This window comes from Rhipicephalus microplus, chromosome 3, assembly GCF_043290135.1.
Source record: "Rhipicephalus microplus isolate Deutch F79 chromosome 3, USDA_Rmic, whole genome shotgun sequence".
Taxonomy (NCBI): Eukaryota; Metazoa; Arthropoda; class Arachnida; order Ixodida; family Ixodidae; genus Rhipicephalus; species Rhipicephalus microplus.
The window spans coordinates 285,560,594-285,581,574 of NC_134702.1; the positions used below are offsets into that span (position 1 = coordinate 285,560,594).

General features: G+C 42.5%; 2 protein-coding genes across 6 annotated transcripts in view; both read left to right on the forward strand.

The window, feature by feature from the left end:
• Ssu72 (Ssu72 CTD phosphatase) overlaps positions 1-20,981 on the forward strand; it is a 137,972-nt gene that overhangs the window by 107,781 nt on the left and 9,210 nt on the right. For 2 of the 5 annotated variants that reach the window (XM_075891080.1, XM_075891081.1), the window contains exons 6-7: positions 9,036-9,275; positions 20,606-20,906. The exons of 1 other annotated variant lie outside the window; for it this stretch is intronic. In XM_075891080.1, the coding sequence (XP_075747195.1) occupies positions 9,036-9,275; positions 20,606-20,692 (327 nt within the window). In that variant the 3' untranslated portion in view covers positions 20,693-20,906. Of the gene's footprint in view, positions 1-9,035; positions 9,276-20,605; positions 20,907-20,981 lie in introns of those variants that run through there. 2 more of the 5 variants (XR_012894579.1, XM_075891082.1) reach the window with 2 other exon arrangements.
• On the forward strand, positions 14,762-19,396 carry LOC119167616 (uncharacterized). The gene is made up of 4 exons (XM_037419123.2): positions 14,762-15,053; positions 15,876-16,015; positions 16,173-16,298; positions 16,773-19,396. Exons 1-4 carry the CDS (start codon positions 14,867-14,869, stop codon positions 16,836-16,838), a joined length of 519 nt encoding a protein of 172 aa, XP_037275020.2. The 5' UTR covers positions 14,762-14,866; the 3' UTR covers positions 16,839-19,396.

Below are 20,981 nucleotides of genomic sequence, written 5' to 3' on the forward strand. Positions count from 1 at the left end.
AGCTTTGTTGCGATTCCATTCATGGCCACAGCGTTTGATTTCAGAATACAGGCGAACTGCAAAAAAAAAAAAACGTGTGCCCATAGTATTAAGAAAAAGTGTAAGGAAACACGTGTTTGAAAATACTTCAATGTATCCCACTATGGCGGGACACAAAATTATATACTTATTGTGGATTGCGATACCCAGCAAATGTTAGTTTTAACTCGAGTTACATTTCGTTTTCTTCGTTGAAGCGAAAACGCTGGAAGCTCCTTATTTAGAATATGCGATAGCGTTCACTTTTCCGAAAATCGTTGCGTTTCACCAATACGCGCGCTGAAAAACGGTGTACGTAGAACACTACGGAGTAAACAAAGACAAATTTATTCCTAAAACCTTTGTGACAGACAGGTCGAGTGAGGGCAGATCTGTAGCCTCGTAGCTTCATTACCTGTAGATCTGTAGCTTCATTACCTGTAGTGCAAAGGTAATGAAACACATCTGTGCCCTGTGAAACGCGAAATAAAATGCTGATCTGTTTAAGTAAAATAGGACTACACGTGACAGAACTAGGCACTCCGAAAAATTACATTCGTAATGCTGATGATGGTGCGGGTAACGAGAAAGTGGCCTTTTAGCGATAGCAGTGACAGCACGCTGGCTCTATTCTTTGGTGTACAGCTCGACTATTCGAAGCCTTTCGTTCTCATGTACTCTAGTCATGCCGCTTCTAAGAATTACCTCTGCTGAAAATGCGATCAGCAGTGCCCCCAGCTTTGGAATTCTGTGAAAGGGATAACGAAGCTCACCTCTCGCATAGCCTGGTGTTTGTGCTCACCAGAAATGTAATTGTAAGCTTTCCAAACGCTGTTAAAATCAGCCAGCTGCTTTTGATAACCGACATGGAAATCGATGGTCGATGACGCGAGCACAGCAAGCTTGTCGCTAGCGCGCACCGAGCGTAGGGCGGGCAAGTAGCAGACGAACGGGCAAATACCACCCTTGCGATTCAGTGCGCACGCTGAGCATTTCCAAATCTCGCCAGCAGTTGGTGCCCTGTGGACCGCCGGCCACGCGCTCGTGTGTTCCCTCTAACAGTGGACCATACTGTACATCCAGAGTGCGTGCGCGTAGACATATGTAACATATATGTATGTATCTATAAGTTTTGGTAGGTGGCACATTATATGATAATGATTTAATGGGTTTCACCTATCAGTCACTCATCCGTCATCCACCAGTGACCTCGGTACAGACCTCATCTGCAGATTTTCTAGAGGCCGAGTAGAGGGCGAGCAGACTTGTCTCTTAGTCTGGGCCCTTTGAGCACGGGTGCAGATGCATATAATATATACGTATATATCGATGCACTCTGGGTCATGAAACAGCTGATAACGTTAACTAAATGGACTTCACCTACCAGTCACCCACCAGTCACAGACTTGACCAACAGATTTTCTGCAGGCTCCGAACAGACAGCAAGCAGACTTGGCTGTCTATGTGGGTCATGTGCGTGCTTGTGTAGATGCATATTGTATATACGTATATACCTATACACTCTGGGTCGTGACAAAATTGATAACATTAACTAAATGGGCTTCACCTTTCAGTCACCCGTCAGTCACCCACCAGTCACCCCCGTACAGACCTAGTCGGCAGAATTTCTGCAGACGCCGAGCAGACGGCAAGCAGACTTGTCTTTGAATGCGGGCCCTGTGAGTGCATGTGTAGATGTATATATTTATACGTATATACTTCATGGTCATGATTCATTCTATAACAATAACTAAAGGGATTTCACTTTTCAGTCACCCATCAATCACCCTAGTCTGCAGATTGTCTACAGAAAGGCTGCAGCTTTTCTGCATCCCCTTGCAACAGCCTGTCAGCTGCTAAGTAAATGTCAGTAATTAAAAGAACGTTGCACATTTGACCAGTGCTGACTAAAAGACTTGTGTATTTTATTATTACCTCATAGCCACCATAATTCTGTGTATATTCTGTGTACATATAAATGTGAAATTTTGATGCATAATAGTTTTTCTACCGGCACTCAATGGCCGGGGAAAATACCATGGCTATATATACCGGGTGGCCGGTGGTAATTTGTGAAGTGCGAGCCGTTATGCGTTTGGTATTTATTTTGGTGCTGTTGCGCTTGTGTGTTGGGCACGTGTTTGGTGGGTGTATGGGCCGTAATACCCTGCGGTGCAGCATGTTTCTTGAATGTTTGTGCTAATGCAAATGGTAGCTGTTAATTACTTTTCGTCCACCGCGACAGAACATTACAGATATTTTGCAGAAACGCTGCAGAATTTCTGTAGACTTTCTGCAGATGTTCCGCAGATATTCTGCAGGCATTCTGCATCCTGCGTGGTTACAAATGCTCTGCAGACTTTCTGCAGAACGGGTGTACGGATTGCCCACTCGGAGGGGACAGAGGGTGATAGAAAGTTCTGTATCGCGGGTGACTAATGGTCTGTAGAATTTATGCAGATAGGATGCAAGTTTTTTTGTAAGGAAAGACGGGGCATTTATACTGCACGTCTGAATACTGTGCGTTGAACTTCAAGAATTCGAGCTGTAATGATGTCAGACGTACATTAAAGCATATATTTTGTGCAATAAAGGTAAGTACATCACTGCACAGCTTTTTGTTTCGACAGTGCCGGGAATCATATATTTTTATTTTTGTTTTCTGATACAGAGTGTTTCGCATTTCTAATTTGTCTGAATAAAGTTAAGTTGTGTCTAAAAAAAAAAAAAAGATACGAACATATCCATCTTCAAAGTATAAAAGTAAATAGTGATGTTTGCAGCTGTGCACCACTCAACTGCAGCCAGCAGCCCAGCGGCTGCACTGCCAGTGAGGGTAAATATGTTTTGCAACACTTTTTGGCGCAAAAATTTTGATTACTTGTTGCAATGCATGCCCACAATTTATAACTATAGCAATATTTGTGAACAATTTTACATTTGTGAAAACAATCCCTGCACAAAGTGCCTTTACTCGAGAGCAAAAGACTGCGAAGCTGCGCGCTTGCAGTGCTCGCACTGAGGAGTGAGCCAAGTAATGGTGACCGCTGTAGCAAACGACGCACTTGTCTCCACAATGAATGAAGCGAATGCAAACGAGTGCCTTGATGATGTGCTCCTTCAGAACAGGGTGGAGACAATGCTTTTGTAGACGTCATATTGCTTCGAATTTTCGCCTTTGCTGGCATTGCCTGGCATGCAGAGAGGAATCGTTTTCAGAGAGAGGTGCGGTATATTGGCCCAGTTTATCCCTTCTGGTGGTAGAGCTTGCACATATAATGTTGGTAACGAATAGACTAAGCACTAATTATTATGCACGAAGCATCTGGCGGTGAAATAAAAGCATTTAGAGCGTACCTATCGATCTGGCTGTCTTACTGGCTGCGTAAGTCTTCGTGCTCTCGCGACCGATTGAGTTGATGAGTACCAAAATTAACATGGCACGAAAACAGCATGTGAGACACACAAAACACTGCCCATTACATGAAAATCCCAACATACCTTCAACCAGTCATGGGCCCCACCTCGGTGGTCTAGTGGCTAAGGTACTCGGCTGCTGACGCGCAGGTCGTGGGGATCAAATCCCGGCTGTGGCGGCTGCATTTTTGATGGAGGCGAAAATTATGTAGACCACTGTGCTCTGATTAGGGTGTACGTTAAGTAACCTTATGTAGTCGGAATTTCCGGAGCCCTCCACTACAGAATAATTGTATGGTGGTTTTGGGATGTCAAACGCCACATATCAATCACCCGGTCATTGAGCTCTGACAGCCATTTTATTATTTGGTGTCTACTTAAAGTCACACGACATGAAAAGGAGGAATAACTACCATAACTGACTGGTACTAGCATGAAAATCATGACATGCATGTCATTTGGGTCATGACACTCATGACGAAGCCATCGGGCTTCAATGGTAGATTTTTTTGTTTTGTTGACTACCAGTATTGAAATGGCACGGTAAGAGAGTATGGTAAAATAAATGGCTAAGTAGAGTTAGCTTAGCTTAATTCGAATTAGCTTCAACTGATTAGTCAGGATTGCTTTAAAGTGACCATGATTCAGGCTAAGCAATCTGAACTCATTCCAAATTCACTTGCTTGTGATTTGCTTAATGTAGGTTACTTTAATCCGGCTTAATTCACGTTGCCTTATTGTGTTCTTACTCAGTCATACAACTGGCTAGGCAATTTCACCTTAATCTAAATAAATTTCTTTTACATTAGGTTCATTCAAATGAGATTAATCCACTTTAACTAAGGATGTCTTATCGTAGCCATCCTGAGGCATCCAACACAAAAAAAAACAATTCAAACTCGGTTGTGATTAGATCAATGCTGATTAGCATAATTCAGGTAAATTCACACTGTTTTTGGCCATACCTTATTCTCCAGCTGAATAAATTCACTCAAAATAGCTAGTTCAGCATTGCATTAGACCGAACTAGCTTAACTGGCCAAATATCTATCTTCTTATTTTGGCGATGCTCAGTCATCAAAATGGCTAAGCATTTTTAACTTAAATATAAGAACTTGTTCGTTTAGCTTAGTTAAGATTAGCCTATTCTATCTTAATTCGGATGCTTTAACGTGACGGTGCTCCGGCACCCAACAGGCTAGAACACCTCAACTGACTCTAAATTTATTTATATATTTATTTATTTATTTATTTATTTTACCCTCAGGGTACACAGTACATTTCAGAGGGGAAGGACATGCACAACAATGAAAAAAAGCAAGGAATACAAAGCAAATGGCATAAAAATGTTGTCACTAGTTGGGGTACAAGGATTATTACTCCTAACAACTCACATCATAATAAAGGAAATGATAACACTAATTTTATTTTTATTACAAGGTGAAGGCACAAAGCAATACAAGTAAACTGTTCAAAAAACATACAGGGGGTAATTAGGTAATCATTGTTTTAAGGATATTCTTAAACTGAATGGGTTCATGAATGCTTGTTATTGATGCAGGCAGGGAATTCCATTCATTGCACTGTAATGAATGGAATTCCCTTGAAGTTCTTGGGAGATACTTGAAGTACTTGAGAGATATGATTGGGCATATGTTACTGTGTTGCAATGGGGGACGGTGACTTTTTGTTCGCGATTACGGCGAAAAGAAATGAAGGGAGCAGCTTGGATAAAACGGGAACGGAGTTTCGGATTATGATAGAATATTTAATGAAACAGGCAAATCCGAGTGCGCTTTCGGCGGGTAACTAGTGGGATGAGGTTTAGAGATGCCTTCATTTGAGTGACACTAGCTGAACAATGGTAGTTAGCCAAAATGAAACGAGCTGCACGATTTTGAATGGATTCCAACATGTGTGATAATGTTACCTGACCGGAGTCCCAAACAGATGAAGCGTATTCCAGTTGAGGACGGACGTATGTGGTATATAGTAATAAATTTAGTGACGATGGAGCAAGAAAGAAGTTTCTTCGAAGGTAACCCAGTGTTTTATTAGCTTTGGACGCTATATGTTCTGTATGTAATTTCCAGGACAAAGTGTTAGTTATGTGGACGCCGAGGTACCGGTAAAATGTTACAGTTTCAAGGGGGTGACTGTGAAGAAAGTAAGTTGGACAAGTTGTACTCGACCGAGAAATACTCATAGACTTGCATTTTTGGATGTTTAGTTCCATTTTCCAAATATGACACCAATGAAGAATGTTATTGAGATCAGTCTGCAAAAAATGAATATAATTTTCATTAGATATTTTACGGTAAATCACACAGTCATCAGTGAACAAACAAATTTTGGAAGTAATAGTAGAAGGTAAGTCATTTATATAGATTAGGAATAACAGGGGGCCAAGTACTGATCCTTGAGGAACCCCAGAATCAACCGGTGCAGTGGAAGAATTAACATCGTTAGTGCTGACAAATTGAACACGAGAAAAAAAGAATGCACGAATCCAGTTAAAAACTGCAGGGTCAATTTTTAGAATACCTAGTTTATATAAGAGCAGGGAATGGTTAACTTTATCAAATGCTTTAGCAAAGTCAAGAAATATACAGTCAGTTAAAGAAGCAGAGTCCAAAGATAAATGCAAATCATTAGTAAAAGAAATTAGTTGTGTATCACAAGAAAAAATCTTTCGAAAGCCATGCTGATTTGAAGAGAAGAAGCTATTATCCTCTAAAAAATTAACAAGATGAGAAAATATTATATGTCCCATTATTTTGCATGATACACATGTGAGAGATATAGGACGATAGTTAGATGGACTGTTTATCACCGCCTTTATGTACTGGAATAATCGCAGCAGTTCTGCAGTCTTTAGGTAGTACACCATCATGATACAATTGTGAAAATATGCATTTAAGGATGATGGAACTGTATTCTTTGGTATTCTTTAAAAATTTACTATAATTCCATCAATACCGTGAGAAGACGTTAGTTTCAGGTTGTCGATAATCGTGACGATGCCATGCGAGTCAAACGTGATGGGATCTATCGCAAAATGATTGTACGACTGAAGCTCAGGACGTTGGGTATAATTAGATGAAGAAAACGACTTAATGAATGTATCATTTAGCACAGTAGAACAAAGATAGTCGGGAACAGGATCGCCGGTGGGTGTAACCAATGATACTTTACTGGTGCTAAGTGGTTTCATTATACTCCAGAAATGTTTAGGGTTAGTCTTCAAGATATTCGGCAGGGTTACATTGAAGAACGAAGATTTAGTATCCTTTAGCGCTCACGAATATGCTAAAGAGGCTGTCTTGTACTTTGTCCAGTTGGCTGGTTTAAGTGAATACTTAGCAATTCTAAAAAGTCTTTTTTTTCTGTTAGAAAGTCGGTTTAAGCATCTGTTATACCATGGAGCTTGGTTATTGGAGTACACCCGGCGAAGAGGGATATGGAGATGAATTAGTTCTGACACTTTATTATGAAACAAACACCAATTAGTCTCTACTGAGTGCCCAAGATAACCTGGTAAGAAAATGTCTAAAAAGGAGCACAGTGCATTATTAATAGCTAGATAGTTACCCTTGTTGTAGTCTCTGATATTCTTGGACTGTTTTACTGATGGTGCATGCGACAAATCGAATGTGAAATGCAAAATATTATGGTCGCTCAGGCCAGGCATGTACAATACGGGTGACGTGACAGTCTTTGATGACGTTAGTACTAGGTCTATAAGAGAAGAAGTTTGAGTGACACGTGTGGGTGAGGTGACGGTTTGTGTTAAACCAAAATCCATGCAGGTGGTGATAAACTGGTTGGCCTCAGTTGTCAGTGGGTTGGTAAGTGGGCATGCGTGCAATTAATCAATATTCGGGTAGTTGAAGTACCCCATTAGTATGAGTTGTGCAAGAACCGTGACTTGATTTAGGCAGTCGTGCAAGCTATCACAAAATTACGCATCGCTTGATGGGGAGCGATAGCAGACCCCAACAATAACTTTCTTGAAATTTACATTTAAGCAGCACCACACAGATTCAATGTTTGATATAATTGGTATGCAGTACAATCAAAACGCTCGTCCACGGACAGCAAAACTCCACCCCCCACTCTGTCACAGCGGTCACTGCGGTAGACTACATACCTTTTTTCACAATGAAACGATTCAGTGTTAGATATCTTGCTGCTAAGCCATGTTTCAGTTAGTGCGATGAGATCGGCTTTCATATTGTTAATTACTGTACATAACTCATCCTTTTTGCGGTAGATGCTACGAATGTTAGTATATAAAATAGAAAAATCTAATCTCGAGTGGGTAGCACTGTTTCCCCTCCCGTGTCCCTAGCGATCTTTATGCTGAAGAAGGCGGCCAGAGCGGAGTGCTCGAGAGAATGCACCATGCGAATTCGATGCAACTTTCGAGATACCGATCTCAACAATGGTGTCATCTATGTCATTGTAGCCAAAGGATTTACTGCCAACATGCAGTTTTTTGTACCCAAGTTTATATGGCTTACGCAGGCTTTTGGCATGCTCTCTTAACTTTTTTTGAATTTCGCGCGTGGCGGGGCAGAAATCCTCACTGAGAGCAAAGCCACTATTTTTAAGCAAGGAACACTTAGCAAGAACCGCTTCTTTTTGCTTGTATGCAGCAAATTTGATAATGATCGGCCGTGTTTTGGTTTCCATAAACCGACCGAGCCTGTGAGCGCGTTTAATGCTATCGCTGTTAAGGCTCAGATTCAGTTTATCATTAATGACGCTCAAAAATTTAGCTTCAGATTTAGTATACACCTCGTTTTCAACATATGTTATGCCATAAAAAAACTAAATTATCTCGTCGAGAACGGTCCTCTGCGTCGTCAAGCCGATGGCGCAGCGCGCAGGCTTCCGACTCAAGTCGATTAAATTTATCATGTAGCTCACTGAAATCGGCCCGACATTGCTGAAGTAATGTAGTCTGGCCTTCAACAGCTTCTAACCGTGCCTTTATATCAGATATGGCTTGAAAAGTGTTTTTCTGCTGGTCTTTTAGCTCACACACCGTTTCAGCAACTGATTTTTGTACTGTTTCCATTCTGATTGATTGCTCATTTAAATCTTTGACAGTTTTAAGAACTTCCGCAAGAGCAACCGATGATTCATTAGGACCCGGGTCTGACTTAGTTCGCATTGTCTTATTGTGGCCATACTCTGTCATGTGTCTAAGAAATATCAACCGACTTGAAATTGGATAATTGAATATTCGGATTACCTTAAACCAGCGTAATCGAATTCATTCGAATAGGCTTATTGTCACCATGCCGAGTCTTTCAAACGGCTAGACATTCTCAATTTCTCCGCCCTAGTAACGTGAGGGGAGAGAGGGCAGGCATATGGTGGAATAAGAGCAAGTGTACCTGTAAAAATGTTCTCTGGCAGGATACATGTGCTCCTATTGCACCATGTCTGCTCTTTCCCCTTTCACCTTGCTAGGGCAAAGGAAGTTGTGCTTAACTTGGGGCAGGGGTGGCTCTTACACCGGCTGTTATATCAACATAAAACTAGTCAAATTTACCAGTTTGGTGATGTGTTTCTATATTGTACCACTCCAGCGAAGCAAGCAGATGCATACCACCTTATATGGACATGCCGAAGGCTATCCGGAACGCTCCCGTCAACTTCGTCAAACCGGCCTTCGCTACAGCGACACAACCAGTTTCAACCACTGGATACATGACAACACATTCCAGATGACACTACTTCCCTTCAGACACAACGCCGACCTAACGGTGCACAATTGTGCACCGTTACAGTGCTACAGTAATACAACGTTACAAAGCAATAATATGGCGGTAAGTGTTACAAAAACGTATAAAACACGAATTAATTTACTGCAAACGAATAGCATGCATACAAAATTTAAATAGCATATAAACAGTTATTCACCGACTTCAGTGGTAATGAGAAGTGTCTTCAATATAAATTTATTATTTTTGCAGAATCACTCGAAGAAATAATGCCTTTGTATTTGTTCAGGAAATGTGTGATTTGGTAATGTGTGCTTTCCATAATTCGTCCTCACTTTAGGCAATCGACCCTGAATATTTCTGAACTTGTATCTGTCTGTTTGCACAATAAACTTAATGCACAATAAAATGCTTTAAAAGCATTTTATTGCGCATTAAGTTAAATAGGTAGATCTGATTGGGCTGTATTGTGCGGTGTTTTATGAATGATTCTCGTGTGTGTAAGTCGCGTACGTCTTCCATGTAATTTTCAAATATACGCAGTACCCTCTTTTGTAAAACTAACAACCTATTGTAAGTGGTGTCCGTAGTTGTTCTTCAGACTAGAGTACAGTATGACAGATCTGAATACACTAATGAGTAGCAAAGTTGTGTTTTCAATCGCAGTGGTATTAAAGAAGTGATTCTCCGAATGCAACCTATGGTTTTGGCCATGTCTACAGCCAAGTGTAAAGTCTGCGTATTTCATGTCATGTTTTCATCGAACCATACACCTGAAGATTTCTGTTCTTTAGTTCTTATGATTCGTGTGGGTCCATATTTATTTACTATGTCACAAACACTGTGCTTGTTTGGGTGCAAATACTATGTACTGTGTCTTATTAGCATTTAACTGTAGCTCATGAAGATGTAGCCATATAGTCAATTCTTTTAGATAGGAGTTTGTCATTGTCTATAACTAAGTCATGTATTTTGCTGTAAAAATATGTTGGTGTCATCTGCACACACTACGATGTCTTGTTTAAAGGGACTGTCTACCACTCGGAAACATTTTTCTGATTGTGGCGCCATTGAAAAATCATTCACCAAATTGGCGGCAACAACCATTCTTTCGTGCCAGAAAAAAGGAATAAGAATTTTAACTTGGTGTTGGAAGTCTATGAAAAGGGACCACTAGTGTCCCCCAACAGTGAATGTGGTAAATCTTGACAACCCATTGGTAGGACAAGAAATCGTCACAGGTAGAATTATTTTGCTTAAAAACAAGCACGTTAAATTTGAACTCCCATTTTATGCACTTGAGGCAGCTTTGTATTGCGCCAGAGACCAATTTTTGCCTTTTTGTTCTCATGCGCTCAAATAGGCGCTCAGTGGCGCTGCCGACGGTATGTTCACTAGGATAGAAGGGCAGCTGCAAAGATTTGGAACAGTCTAAATTCTCTGAGTAGTAAGACAAGCATGAAACAGAGGTTTATGCCTACAGTCTAAGGGGTCAGACTAGAACGAGATGAGGCAATGGAATGTATAAAAACATTGATGACAGAAAAACTTAAACACCAAGAAAACACTGCATACACCATACCAGATGAGGATGGACAAATTAGCTCAGTGGCTCCACTGAGACGAGAGTGGGAAAGGGCAGAGAAAAGGGTTCCTAATAACATATCAACAGGGCATGGCGGCATCCAAAGCATGCTAATAAAAAACTAGGACCAAACTTGAAGCAAGCATTAGGAGAGGCAGCGAGCAAAGCAATAATGGATGGTGAAGCTCCCAATGGGTAAAAACTAAGCAGGATGAGCATGATCTATAAAGGAAAGGGGGACAAAGCCGATATAAACAACTATCGTCCTATAATAGTGGCATCAAATGTTTACAGGCTGGTGATGCAGATAGTAAAGGAAAGACTACAGACATGCATGGTTGGAGAATAAGGGGGCGCTGGGAAAACTACGAAATGGGTTCCGTAAACGAAGGAGGTTGAAGGACAATCTGTTTTCATTGATGCAGTGTATTGAAATAGTAGAAAAAGAACACAGGCTGCTGTGGCTGACATTTCTAGATATCAAAGGAGCTTACGATAGTGTGTTTCAAGAAGACTTGTGGGGAATACTGGACACACTAGATGTGCAGCATGGAATAACTAATACTCTAAAGGATATCTGTAAAAGTAACAAGGTAGTTATCAAATGAAAAAAAAAAACAGGTATCCGAATCTATAGAGATACAATGCGGGCTTCGACAGAGATGTCCCTTGTCACCTTTGTTATATATGCTATATTTCCAGGGACCAGAAGCAAAATGAGAGGGGAGTCAACTCGGCTTCAGCCTCTCTTTTGCCAAGCAAGGAAAACATATTGAACAGTCATTACCAGCATTAATGTATGCAGATGATTCGTCCTCACTTTAGGCAATCGACCCTGAATATTTTTGAACTGAAGTATTAGTAGCCGACAACAAGGAACATCTGCAGGGATTGATAGACATCTGTGGTAATGAGGAAGATAGGTTAAATTTGAAGTTCAGCAGGGAAAAATCGGCAATCATAATTTTTAATTATAACAAAGGCAGTGAGCATAAGATACAGGAAGTCATGCTAGAAATAGCAGATAAATACAAATATTTGGGCGTATGGATAAATAATGGGGCTGAGTATCTAAGGGAGCACGAAAGATACGTAATGACCAAGGGTACCAGGAATGCAGATGTAATTAAAGATAGGGCACTGTGAAACTACAATAGGCATGACGCTGTGAGGGATTTCGAAAAGTGTCATGGTCCCGAGTTTGACGTTCGGCAATGCGGTCTTGTACAGGGAATCAGAAGTTCAAGCAAGATTGGAAATTAAACAATGTGACATAGGTAGACGTGCTCTGGGAGCACACGGGAATACTGCAAATCAGGGGGTCAAGGTGACATGGGATGGACATCGTTTGAGCGCAGGGAAGCTAGCAGCAAGATAAAATTTGAGGAGCGTTTGAGAAAAATGGCAGAGCAGCATTGGGCTAGGAAAGTTTTAAGCTATTTGTACATGAAGAATGTTGTGTGGAATCGTTGTGCGGAAGTTCTACAAAGAGCGCAGCGCAGTAGCCGAACATGCTGAGACGTTTGATCACCGGATAAATTTCGAAGCGATGGCCCTCCTTGAAAGTGAGCCGAACTGGAGGAGAAGGTTATTACTCGAGTCGTGGCACATCTAGAAGACAGCCCATAACATCAACCGCTCTCTCGAAACCCTTCCCCCAGTGTATACACATGAATTGCGCTCCACGGCAAAACGAGATAGAGAGAGGGGGGGGGATTTGCACCGCGAGTGCTTTAAAGACGCCGCTGCTACGTAGCCCCGCAGTCACCCCTGAGGAAGGAACCAAGTCGGTTTCAAAACGTTGGGTTTTTTAAAAACTTTTGATTGGAGTCTAAATCATCTCCCAGTTTCATACCCAACCAGGCAGACTTCTGTCGAATGTTTAAATTCAAACTATACCGGGTACCGGCGCGCTCTTACCATGCTAGCAAAAGGGCGTACATTACGTGTTTTGTGTCCGGCTGCAGAAGTGTGGGTACAAGTCATGTCCGGGAAAGGTGTCGCCGTTTCGAGCTACCAAGAACCCACGTTGAAAAAGGATTTGGGCCCATAATAAATGATGGGGTGACAAGGAACTAACTGCGTTGTTGACTGCGTTGTTTGTGAACGTCACTTCGAGGTGACGTTTATTCAGAGAATTTATTGTCATGCCATGAATGGTGAGGCAGTTTAAATTTCACGCGATTGGCTGCTGCTAACATAGGACGCCTGTTGTACAATTTTCCCGGATGCGCCGAAACACTTCACGAAAAAAAAACACCAACTTGAAGAAAGGAGAAAAGTCTGTGTGAACAAGGTGAGCCCCCGACTAAAAAAAGGACGACTGTTAAGCAGCAGCAGCCTGAAGAAAGTGAACAACTATTAGAACAACAGCTTCGAGGATAATCGGAGTTTACCGCTGCTGTTAGCATTGACACGACAAAAGTGGAGCCGCAGAGTGAAGGCAGTGCGGAATACGTGTGCCGAAACATAAGGCTCTGTAACACAAGGTGGAACGAACTATGGTTTTCCACTGAACCAGGCACCGTCGCTTTAGGCCTTTGTGAATTCGAAGGTGCCGAGTTGGATCACCTACTGCTGCGGAAATAGGTCAAGTTCGAGCAGGCCGGTGAGGAAGTTCGAACAATGAAATGCTCCAATTTTCTAAGGGGCAAACTGCAGTGAAAACGCGATGTTGCCTCACCAGATGAGGCACAGTGGGCGCTGAACAATGCACATTCTCTGATTTTATGTGCTGGCTGCGGTATAAAAATGAACATAGCTACAAAGTATGAGTGTTCCATGCACTGCAACACTCATACAACATATGAGTTGCATGCACTGCAATTATCACTGCACTGCAACTCAATATGCACTGCAACTCAACATATGAGTTCCATGCACTGCAATTATCTACGAAAGCTCTTGCAAAATCAGCAGTAACGAAGGAAGCGTGGCGTTTTAATTAAATGTATTTGTAAGGCGTGCAAACATTCGCCGCAACCTGATAGCTGCTGGCAGTTTTTTTTTTTTTTCAATGTATTGAACTCTTTCTCTCCGTGCTTAACTTCTGCATAATCATGCAAAAAGAAGTTTTTTGCTGTGCCGGCTGGATGCATCGTGCAAAACTTTCTTTTGCGCTGCCAGAAACGTTTTTTAGATATACTTAGTGGTAGTAGAATGACTAAAGTGTAGCGTCGTGACTTGCACAATATATAAATGTTATAGAATTGTAGCCACATTCCAAATATTCAAGTTAATAATAGATGCTGGGGTTGGACGTCCCGAAACCATTATATGATCATGAGAGACACCGTAGTAAAGGGCTCCAAGAATTTCGACTACCTGGGGTTCTTAAACGAGTACATAAATCTCTGCACGCGGGTTTCAAGCATATTTGCCTCCATCAAAAATGGGGCCGCCGCTGCCGGGATTTCATCCCGAGACCTGCGGGTCAGCAGCCGAGTACCTTAGCCACTACACCATCGTGGCGGGTGAACGAGGCAACAAGAGCAAAAAAAAAAAAAAGCTCAGCACATTTGTTTGTTATAGGACGGACGCCCAACTTGAAATTTAGATAAAACACTGGCCTGTGTCACCCTCCCTTTCATCGCACCCACCTAGCGCATATCTCGCGCAGAGACTGGCCACTCAAAAAGTTGCTCACTTGCATAATATATGATCAATTAAGCGTGCAACGAATGCATACCGCTCACTCAAATAGCAAAAATGGCAAAATGCAGTAGCCGTCAGCCGCACTCGAACAACTCCGCTGAACGCGCTCCCGCTGCGCGCAGCTCCATCTAAACCCGTCGCCATGTTTCATCGCCCGTATGTGCACCTGCTGGCCCCTGCCCATCACACTGCCCCTTCTAGCTACCATAGTTTCAGTTTTCGATTTTCACCGGTACCCACCAGTGGGGTGCGACTGTTCTCACAACAAATCCGTGCAGGGCGGGGCCTCGCCGCGATGACGTAGCCACCATTTTCTTTTTTTTTTTTTCTCTCTGTCTCTGTCTCTCCGCTTGACGGCGCGGTACGCCGTCGACGCGGTCCCTGTGGTGGCGTGCACTCCACGTGAGCGAGAAGCGTGCAATGTCTAGTTAAGTGGCCGGAAAATCAGAACGCAACGATGAGCGAGCCTCCTGACCGACAGAAGGTGATCGAAAAGTACCTCCAAGGATTACGTCATGACGACGGCTACTCTCATGGCTACCTGAAGTCAGACGAAGAGCTAAAGCTTTTTGAGAGGTCCCTGGCTGCCGTCAACGAGAGGTATGCTGTGCGGACATCAAGAGACCTGAGCAAGTCGTCTAAATGTGAGGATGTCTCGATTGCTTCTTAATGTATTGATCTGCGCGTAGATCTAGCATTGAAACACGCAGTAGTAATTTAAACCAGCTAGGGACACGGCAGGACAGGCTTCTTCTCAGTTGCGGTTATTGGTTTTCGCCTTTTTGAAGTTAGGGTTAGGTATCATTGTTTTCGTTACCGGTTCACAGTTCCCCTGGGACCGATTCATTTCGGTGTGAGTGAAGTATTGTTCGGATTACCGGGACATGACCCGATCTTCAGAGATTCTATAAACGTTATTGGAGCTGTAATTGGCGCCTTGTCTGTGTCTGCGTGTTTCTTTGGTCGCCGTTGCTTAGCGCCCCAAATTATTCAGTTGTAACAGAACTGTATTTTTTCGGTTTTAGTCATGATTAGCACCGCGCTAGCAAGCTAATTGTGACACGGCCGTGCGTGCCATCCGTGGTCCTCCAGGAAATGTGAATTAGACGTTTAGAGCAAGGCGGGCCTGATGTTGAACGCTGTATATGAGAAGCTGAAGGGTCAGGGTCGAGATTTTTTCTCAATTATATTAAAATCCCAAGGCCCAACCAAACTGTAACGTGTTGGTGCTGCTTGTAAGTTGTAACTTAAAAACCACATAAAAAGTCTGGGTAATTATTAATAATAATAATGATAATTATATTTATTATTCTGGTTGACGAAAGCCAGAATTTCTTGCCAGAGGCAGCGCATCTTAAAGCTTTTTTGCTGCCATTACACAAAAACTAAAACAAGATTTGATATCGCCCTCTGCCATATATAAAACTAGGTGCCTTCATTAAATCATCTTTATTGTTTATTTTCAGCCAATGTCGTCTTCTCCATGATCCACTGTGGATCTCGAATCTCTCTGGACAATGTGCCGTTCCGAGTTGTCAAGGAAACCGTCAAAGTGTGCATATTTGGAACAGGGTACTACAAGAAAACTCGGGAGAAAAAAGAACAGGTATGTTACATGGTGATGCACTTGCAAAAGTTTCAATCTCATGCACATATCCAGCAGTATTCTAGTTGAAAGATTGTGTCTAGGCAGTGTAAAGAAGATTTACTTTAAATTACTACAAGTTTACATGAGAAATAAATATTGTTAACTTCATCTACAGAGTTCAAGTACCACTGACTGGCAGAAGGAGGTGTACGAGAAGCGGGTGGACCTCCAAGGCACAAAGAAGAAGGGGTGCGCAGCAACAATGAATTTGAAGGGGATTGAGTTGTACCCAGATTTCCAGGTATGTAATGTGCAATGACAAGTAAAAAATATTTCCAGATTAATTTCTGGGGACCTTTATCATGTCATTTATGATTGTGCAATCCGACACAACACGGTTTGTTGAAGATCATTATGGTTTCAAGCAGCGCAACAAGATGAGGGCAAAGTCAAGATGAGACAGAAGACAGCGCTCTATATTTCCACAATCGCCAGTATGTACACACGTGGGAAATAGCAAGATAAACAGAGTGTGAAAGATAAAATGAGTACAACGGATACAGTCTCGGCATCTAAGCCAAGACTGTATGTGTTTTGTGCTTTGCGCTCTTATTTTGCTATTTCCCACATGTATACATACTGGCAATAGTGGAAATATACTTCCAGCTATTAGTTCAGCGCTGTCTTATGTCTCATCTTGACTTCGCCCTCATCTTGTCGCACTGTTTGAAACCATAAAATATGATCTGTGTACTTAACAGTGCCTGCTTTCTAGGTGGATGTGCCCCAGCCATGCGGCCAGACAAGAGAGGGTCGTCTGAAAGCCAACAAGGCCAAGTAGCTGCAGGAGGCACTTGACGCAGAGCAGAAGACTGTGGCCAAAGAGACGCGGGTATATGTTAGGATTGCCGACTGCAGTTCTCATCAAAACCATGGTTTCGAGGACATGGAAGCTTTCAGCCAAAACATGGACAGGAGCGTTGCTGAGCGAATTCAGATGTTGGCAAGAGAAGGCATTACTTCTGTATCAGATGTGAAAAAGTGCCTTCACTATTATGTGCACGACGTACTTTTTGCGAACAAGGAGAAGCCTGATAGCAGCTGCAGGGCCTTTTTCCCAACACATCGTGAAATCAGCAACCAGATCCAAGCTGTGCTTAAGAAAGACCCCTTCAGCACAGTTGATCAAGAGAATGCTAGAATCCTAATTGAAAAGATCAGGGGTGAGCAACCCGAATCCTCCATTGTCTATCGGCCGTATGCAGCACGCAGCTTCGTGGGTAGCAGCGACTCGGACAACGTGGAAGAGGGTGTTGCCAGCGAGTCTGAAGACACGTTGCTGTTTTGCTTCCAAACAAAATGCACGAGGAGCATGCTTAAAAAGTACGGAGGCTCAGTAGTTTGCCTGGACGCAACGCACAAGACGAGTGACTATGCCCTACCACTTTTCTTGCTTGTCATGAAAACACCGTCGGGATACACACCAGCTGGTGTGTTTATCATACAGTTCGAGATGGCCCACTGTATCGCTGAGGCTTTAGACATTTTCAAGCAGTGGTGTGACAACTGGTCCCCACAATACCGGATGGTGGATTATAGCAAGGCAGAAATAAGTGCCATCAAGCAAGTGTTTCCAGAGAGTCAAATCTCCATCTGTGACTTCCATAGGCTACAGGCATGGCAGAGGTGGCTGCGCAGAAAGGAAAACAACATATCCGATCCAGATGAGGCCCTGAGACTCATGAAACACGTAGCCAGTGCTTAAAATCAGCATGACTTTGACAAGGCAGTTGAAGTCCTTGTTCACTCTGAGTATTGGAAAAACGAAAGATTCCGCAGTTACTTTGAAGAAGTGTGGCTGTCATTAAAGGAGCTGTAGGTCATGTCTTACAGGCTGGAGTTTGACGTTGTGTTGACCAGAAATAACAGCATTGAGGCCCAAAACCGTGTGTTGAAGGCACAGTACGTGAAAAGTTCCTGCGGGAAACGGTCGTTAACATCCCTGATCATGACTGTCGTTCATGGCTACCTTCCCGACAAAGAAGCGAAATTCCATGAGGCAGCAAGGAGGCAGTCATCAGCGTACAGTGAACCTGCATACCTGCACAACCGGCCTCATGGTTTCGTTAAGCATATGCTGAGACGGCTCGTTAACGCAGAGGAATACACCCTCACAGACATGGAAGAGCTCCCCGTTGAAGGTGTGTTTACGGTTCATTCTGAAAGAAGTGATGATGATCTGTACACTGTCGACTTCACCAAGCCATCGTGTACCTGCCCTGATTTCAGGAGGCACAAGTACCCATGCAAGCACTTTTGTTTTGTTTTTAAGTACAGCGACAGGTGGGGCTTTTCCTCTCTTCCGCAGAGTTACCTCAATCGACCGCAAATTACTTTTGGAAGCTGTCCAGAACTCGAAACAAGTTCCGAGATTTCCCTTGTCAATCAGCCCAGCCCTTCTGAAGTGTCTTGGTACACATCTTGGTACAGCAGCATCAGAGTCAGACATTCCCTTTGTCAATGAGACCAGCTTTTGTGAAGTGCCTTTACAGCCTGGGGTTGCTATGCTTCCTGGGACAGCAGCTCCCTCAGTGTCGGAGCTACACAAAAGTATAACCGAGCAATTAGAAAAGTGCAGTTCTCTCCGTTACTGCTGCCATGACGTTCAAACACTGGTGGAGGCTAGGGGCTTATTGCAAGCCACCTTCCGTAAGCTGGCTGAATCTGTGCCACAGAGTTCTGGCCTTCACATTCGGGGCTCACCGACAAAAGGATGCTCGTCTCTGAAGCCTCTTCCGAAAAGAAGACGCCTATAGTGTGCTGTGGTTCTGCCATTGACTGGACCTTTGACTGCTAGGAAAGGATCGAGGGAAACGGTAGATGGACCACTCGGTGATTTTTTTTTCATTCTTTTTAAAAAAATTGCAATTGTTGCAAAACTCAATTTATTTTACCATTCATAACTTTGGCCTAAACACAGTGTTTGGACATCTTTGTGAATAATTTTTAGAATGTTTAGAGCTTTTAAGATTAATATGGTATGTTTTATACTAGACTTCATTATAGTCATGCAATTGTGACATTGGCAACGACTGTGTATGTGTATAAATGCAGCCGTAATTTTTTGTGTTGGTGATACTCTCAATTCAGAGAGTGTGTGAAAGTATGTTTTTAGGCTTCTGCTTTCAATCTATGTGTATAAAACTGTTTGTAAAGTTGCATTCTTTCTGTACTTGCTACGGACGTGCTTGCTTTTATACTTTCCTTTTGACATTTTAATATAGTACCTGTTGTATGTGAAAGCATGTTGGTACATTTTTTCGGGTGGTCATTTCAAGATGTATTCATAGCGTGCTTGTAATATCCATAGACTGTAAATAAACCAAATGTGAGAGAATGCGTAATGTGCACAAAAAGTTTACTGTGAAAATGTGAAGTATGGTTACCTACACAGAGCAATTTCATCAAGACTGCTGCAACAGCTGTGACCGGTTGATGTAGAGGCTGGGCAAACAAACTGGCCTTTTTTTTTTTTAAGGCAACTATGGGAACTACCCCCTCAGTGAAACGCTTTAGGTATACATATTGATGCTGCAAAGGAAAGTTTGACATCCACCTAAATGTGGATGTCAAACTTTCCTTTGCAGAATCTTACTCCACCTTGGGGGTTCCCCCAAATCTGGTCCATAATGATACTACTGACTTGGGCGAGCTGCTTAATTATTCAATCTGAAAACGTTTTAAATGGCACCATATGGGAATGGGGATATAAAAAGGGGTTGCATAAGGAACACGAATGCACAAGAAGATATTACCGGAAGGTGATCGTCTCAACTTAGCATTTATGAGCTGGTATTTTTAAGCTAAAGTCTTTAACATGTACATTTAGTATCGTGAAACTAGAAATAGTCAACGTAGAGCTGCCTAGTTTTTGCCCGTCATGTATCCAAAACATGCAACCCAATGTATGGTGCATACTACATAGCCTTTCCTTGCAAAGGAGAGAAGCCTCATGAACCCTCTTCTTTGTGCCTTGGAGGTTTGTTCACTTTTTCCGTACACTCCTTCGGCCAATCAGCGGTACTTGCATGCTGTAAATGAAATAAAGAATATTTATTTCTGGTGTTTTTGCATGTTAACAAACACACAGGTCGGCTTTGATAAGTGCAAAAAAAAAACAAAGAACAAGCCCATGTTTTTATAGTTCACACCAGGGATGTAGCCATGATTTTCTTTCGCTCGCAACTACTGATGGGGGGAAGGCATGGCAAAACGTCAAAGGTGGGAGAGGAGGTAGAAGAGGTCCCAGGAAAACTGAACATTTCGGTGTGCAGCAACCCCCGGCTATGTGTCTCGTTCACAGTCATAATGCTCTCGGGCTTTTCCTAAATGTATTCATTGGCTAGAAATACCCTAAGGGCCCCAAAAGGGGCATATGTATAAGGGAAAATATGTTAGATACAGCTGCCGCAAAGTATGTACTTTACACTGCCTGCACACAATCTTTGAACTGGAAGGCTACTGCATATCTGAATGAGATTGAAACGTTTGCAAGTGCATCACGATGTAACATATTTGGTCTTCTTTTTCTCCTGTGTCTTCTGCTAGTATTCCATTCCAGATATGCATACTTTGACGGTTCCCTTGACAACTGGAAACGGCACATTGTCCAGAGGGATTCGAGATCCGCAGTGAATCACGGAGAAGACGACATTGGCTGAAAATAAACAATGAAGCGGATTTAATGAAGGCACCTAGTTTTATGCATGGCAGAGGGCAATATCAAATCTCGTTTTAGTTTTTGTGTAATGGCAGCAAAAAAACTTTAAGATGCGCTGCCTCTGGCAAGAAATTCTGGCTGGCTTTCATCAATCAGATTAATAAATATAATTATCATTATTAATAATTACCCAGACTTTTTTCGTATGGCATTTAAGTTACAGCTTACAAGCAGCACCAACACGTCACAGTTTGGTTGGGCCTT